General features: G+C 35.3%; 1 protein-coding gene across 1 annotated transcript; it reads right to left on the bottom strand.

The window, feature by feature from the left end:
• Window positions 1-491: 491 nt before the first annotated feature.
• LOC110727366 (chaperonin CPN60, mitochondrial) lies at window positions 492-5,116 on the bottom strand. Its single transcript, XM_021906932.1, has 16 exons — window positions 4,906-5,116; window positions 4,656-4,787; window positions 4,280-4,439; window positions 3,655-3,830; window positions 3,476-3,571; window positions 3,228-3,332; window positions 3,027-3,113; window positions 2,847-2,936; window positions 2,657-2,737; window positions 2,503-2,571; window positions 2,331-2,408; window positions 2,102-2,197; window positions 1,786-1,989; window positions 1,224-1,329; window positions 1,062-1,140; window positions 492-946 (listed from the first exon to the last, which is right to left on the bottom strand). The coding sequence occupies exons 1-16, from the start codon at window positions 4,963-4,965 to the stop codon at window positions 832-834; spliced, it is 1,734 nt and encodes a 577-aa protein (XP_021762624.1). The 5' UTR covers window positions 4,966-5,116; the 3' UTR covers window positions 492-831.
• Between the last annotated feature and the right edge of the window lie 562 nt (window positions 5,117-5,678).

Here is a 5,678-nt window from a genome sequence, read left to right as displayed (position 1 = left end):
ATCGTGAGAATAAGAATAAAAAAGAACAAGGAAATATAAGGGATGGGACCCAAAGTAGCGTCAAGCAAGAGGTTTGGGTAAAAAAGTGGTAAATTTTGACATTTTGGAAAATTTTTGCTGATAAAATAAAATAAAATATAAATAATTGTTGGTGATAATTAATTAATTACTAAAATGTGAACTATAGTAGGTGATTATTATCAAATTTCCCCAAATTTATGTACAAATTAAGATGTCATTTTCAAGACATGTTAACTTAAAGGGGGTATTGTATTTAAAGTATAATATATGCACTGAATTCATTGTTCCTTTGAAAAGTTTTTACCCCAAAGAGGTTTTCCTATGTAGTATTAAGGTTTTTGTTACAATTTCGATTACCCAGCCAAAGACAACCAGGCCGAGGCTCTACACAGCCCACAACCAACTTAAAATCCCTATCAGAGCAACAAATCTTGCCACAAAACAAAAAAATTTAGAGTTCATCAAGTATATATAGTCAGTACAAAAACAGTTTGTATTTCCAGTTTATTTTAGAATCAATTGATTTCCAGTTTGTATTTCCAAACAGTGAGCAACAGCATAGCGTCTGAATCAATTTTAGCAGGAATCTGCACTTAGCAGCTCCCTGCCCCATATATGGTTATCCAATGAAATAATTATTGGAGTTCATTTTCAAATCCAATCAAAATATGGCTATTCTCTTGCATTTGCAGGCCACCCTACAAAACTATTTTCTCGCACTATGTTTTACAAATTTCCTTCCTAACCTAGTAAGAGCAACAACAAAATCCAGCAAGAAAAATGTTTCTTTTGAGTATTTCAATCAGCCCCTCAGTAATCCATGCCGCCCATACCACCCATACCGCCCATTGCAGGAGCTGCATCCTTCTCATCTTTGGGTGCCTCGACAATGACAGCCTCTGTTGTTGTCATCAAGGATGACACACTGCATAAAAGCAAATAATTGAATAACCTCATAAGTATTTGCATTTATAGATATTACGTAAGTTACACTTGTAATTCACTGAAGAATATGAAAACACCAACAAACAAAATATTACCTAGCAGCATCAGACAAAGCAGTCCTAATAACCTTCAATGGATCAATAATTCCAGATTTGACCATATCTACATATTGGCCTGTTCAATCTTACAAGTTAGTATATACAGTTGTTTCCCATTCATCAACTTTAAATTTCAGGAGCATGTATGTTGCTTGATACCTTTAGCAGCGTCATAACCAAGATCCTCGTTGTCCTGCTCTAATAGCTTGCCAACGATAAGAGCTCCCTCCACACCAGCGTTTGAAGCGATGGTGTAAACAGGGGTCTGCAATGATAAATGGAATTATATAGGATGATACTGATTTAAATTAAACATATGTAAGATAACACATGTAAGAGAAGCATCATGTTGATCTCGGAGATGAACACTTAAAGGAAATCAATAAAATCGAAAAACATATGCAGTAGAATCGACATAATCTAATCAATATTGATAATGTTTATAGAATCTAATCTGTCAGAGAATATAATATATTATACGTATAAAGTCAAAGTCGCTATTAATACAATAACAAAATCTGGTACTTCAAATGTTTATCTAGGAGAATAACTAGATGTTTTTCCAGATACAAAATCAAGAGCTTCAAATATCAATAAGCACTTGTGATATGCAAATATCTCAAAGCTTCACAAGTGACTCAGCCACTCAGGCATCTAAAGCATTTATATTAGTAATTTAGTATAGATTTTTCTGAATAAAAGATACAGAGAATAGAGTTACCTTAAGTGCAGCTTGGATGATCTGTACTCCAATCTTTTGATCGTAGTTAGCGGTCTGTAGCTTGTCCAATTCCTTTGAAGCATAAAGAAGTGCTACACCACCACCGGGTACAATACCTTCTGCAACAGCAGCTTTAGTGGCATTTAGAGCATCTGTAACTCTATCCTTCTTTTCACCAACCTCAGCTTCACTAGCTCCTCCAATCTAGAAATAGCCATGACAAGAACATCATATTTAAGAGACCAAACAGAACAGGCAGAGCCAAGTTTTCTAATTTAACAAACAACTAATTGTAAGAACCCGAATCAAGACAAACCTTCAAAACAGCAACTCCACCAGATAGCTTAGCAAGCCTCTCCTCTAACTTCTCCTTGTCATAATCGGATGTGCTTAGTTCAATACCAGACCTGATCTGTATCCACAAATAGCAAGAACAGTAAATTTTTTACTTAAATAAAACCAATGGCTAATTTTATTACCAAAAAAATAACAATACATAAAATCAAATAAAATGAAAGAACATGTACAGAAGAATCTACACATACCAGTTCACATCTTTCCTCAATGTCCTTTTTATCACCCGCACCATCAAGAATCACAGTGTCATCCTTTGAGACAGTGATCTAGAAAAAACACCAATTAAATATTATATATCATGACAATGCAAAACATGAGATGAACTCATCAGCCAAGCATATAATTATACTAGAAGTTTACCTTTTTGCATGAACCAAGCATATCAATATCAAGTTTTTCCATATTCATACCAAGGTCTTCAGTTATAACCTACACAACAAAGGCCACATTATTAACCCAGACACTCCATGAACAATGAGACTTCAAACTTCAGCCAATAGAATGAGCCTCTTACCGTTCCACCGGTAAGGGTTGCAAGATCCTGCAAATTGGCTTTCCTATTCTCTCCAAAACCAGGGGCTTTAACAGCACAGATCTACAAAGACGGGAAAAATATTACATTATAATATCAACAATCACAAATAAATACCATTATGAAACAAGGAATACAAATCATAGCTATCTATGAGATTTTAGAAGAAAACCTTAAGTCCAGCTCGGATCTTGTTCAATATAAGAGTTGCCAAGGCCTCGCTGTCAATATCTTCGGCGACAATCAACAACGGCTTTTGTCTCTGTTTTAAGAAGACAGGTCAGTTAAAACAACCATGAAAAGTGCATACAGAATACAGATAAAAGAAATGTATGGATGATGAATTTTATACCTTCAACGCCATTTCTAGAGCTTTCACAACAGCATTGACACTGCCAATTTTCTTCTCATGGATCAAAATAAGTGGATCATCCAATTCCTGGAGGCATTAGGCATACAATAACACAACAAATAAGACGGCTTGTAATGCAAGACCTCAAAAGGAGACCAATGAATTACACAAATGAAGAGCTTAAATGAGAAGAATGCTTACACATTTTTGGGTTTTTTGGTTGGTAATAAAGTAGGGAGAAATGTAACCCCTGTCAAGCTTCATGCCCTCAACAACTTCAAGTTCATTAAACAATGTCTTGCCATCCTAGAATTGAAACATTATCATAAGTTTCCCAGCTTAGAAAATCATATAAAGTGGCACTTCGGAGATTGTAATGCAAATACTTACTACTTCACTAGTATAGCACAGGTATACACGAGGCAGACACCATAAAGAAAGCAACTTACTTGGATTGTGATAACTCCTTCCTTGCCAACCTTCTCCATCGCCTTTGCGATCATCTCACCAATTTCTCTGTCCCCATTAGCTGAAATAGTACCGACCTATAAAAATTTAAGGTGATGAAAAGTAAGATTAAACACCCCATAGTTAGCATATCTGGTCACAAGTACTAAATATTACAAACCTGTGCAATCTCTTCCGAGGTGCTGATCATCCTTGCTCTACTTTTCAGGTAAGTTACAACAGCATCGACTGCCAAAGTCATACCTCTTCTAAGGTCCATCGCATTCATTCCTACTCCAACTGACCTTACTCCCTCAATCAATATTGCTCGGGTAAGAACTGTAGCACAGGTTGTTCCTACAATGCCGCAAAAGGGCAGGAATAAAAAGATCAAATCAATATGTATATTATATTTTCCGATTACTCCAACACATTTTTCAAAACCCAACTTCCAGAAAATTGATAACCAAGAGCTAAAACGAATCCGCATCATCATTCAGATTAACCACTAATAAAGAGTAGGATCAAAGCAAAAACTTGATCACTGAAGAGAATTAACCCCTTTGCCCTCAAAGCAGCAAATTATCAGAATGCAATTTCACAATGCCACTACATTCTAGAAACTTTACACAACAAACAACAGGATTACAACTTCAGACCTGACAAAACGACACGAAATGAAACAATGCAAACAGCATACTTCAATCACACCAAATACAAAGAAACCAAAACATCAAAACTTGCTAGCAACAAAAACAGATTAACTCATATATATAAATCTGTAATTCGAAAGTTTAAAAATTTACCATCCCCAGCAACATCATTGGTAGAGTTGGCAACTTGTTTAACAAGACTAGCACCCAAGTTCTTGTATCTGTCCTTGAATTCGATACTTTTCGCAACCGTTACACCATCTTTTGTCACTTTAGGAGCACCAAAACTTTGCTCAATTATAACATTACGCCCCTGAAAACCCACCAAATTAACCATCAACATTCAATTGGTTCGTCACCACAATAAACCCCAACAATCAAAACCTCCCAATCACAATCAAAACATCCCAACTAACAATCAAATCTCTAAACAAAAAAATACCCAATTACAGCTAATTAGCAGATCTAAACCAATATCAATGACATAAAAAAACAAACTTTATGCAAAACCCAATTCAAAAAAGCTTACCCTAGGTCCCATGGTAACTCTAACAGCATCAGCAAGCTCTTCAATACCTCTAAGCATAGATTTACGAGCATCCTCACCAAATCTTACTTCTTTAGCTGCATAATTTCTGCTCCAATTCAACCTACCACCAATCTGTAAAACCCACAAACATAACAAATTAACAATCAAAACCCAGAAAAATTTCAATCTGAAATCACATTAAAATCAATCAAATCAGAGAATGTGGAATGCAGAAGTCAAGAGGACTTACAGCACGGGTAGTGCTGTTAGCGCGAGCACGAGAGGCGAGAGCGGCGGCTGCGCGAAACATGATGAAATCAACGGCGGAGGAGAGAGAGAGATTGGAGAAGAAGATACTAGAATGAAGTAGTGTTTGAGAGAATGAACAAGAGAAGGTTGTGAGATGTGCTCAGATTTTATAAATGTTGAAGGAACACTCTAGAAAGAGCAGGGTTTAGGGTTTTACATATTACAACACCTCTTTAAAAACAAATACGAACTAATTTTTTTATTCTTTTTTAATTAATCTTTTGGGAAGATTAAAGTCTTTTTAGATTGATTATCTTTTGATTAGGGTGTGTCATGTGTGTTTCCATGCTAATTAGATGTATGAATTACAATAATCAAAGAGATGGTTGATTTTATTTTAGGGTTATATACATGTTTTTACACTGTTTTTAAGATAATTAGTGTCTGTCCTGAAAGGTTGGAACGGTAGAAGAATTTAAAGGTTATTGGTTTTCTTTATTATTGAACTTTTTTCGGTATGATTGTCGTCATGTACTTCTCCTTCTTATTCATCACTCGGGAACAAAACAAAAAGAAAAGAGGTTTAAATGTCATGATATAATATAAATAAAATTTAATTGTCTCAATGTTACCTAACTTTCCTCCGTATTTTTTCCGCCACATTTTTGTTCTTCTCCCTCATATTCATCACACCAGAACAAAACAAAATAGAGAAAGATCTTAATGTCATGTCATACACAGTGCAAAATATCAAAATTTAAAGTTTCTACCAAG

Source organism: Chenopodium quinoa, unplaced genomic scaffold, assembly GCF_001683475.1.
Source record: "Chenopodium quinoa cultivar QQ74 unplaced genomic scaffold, ASM168347v1, whole genome shotgun sequence".
Classification (NCBI taxonomy): Eukaryota; Viridiplantae; Streptophyta; class Magnoliopsida; order Caryophyllales; family Amaranthaceae; genus Chenopodium; species Chenopodium quinoa.
The sequence above is the reverse complement of the archived record's forward strand: the minus strand, read 5'-3'. Positions and strand labels throughout refer to the sequence as shown.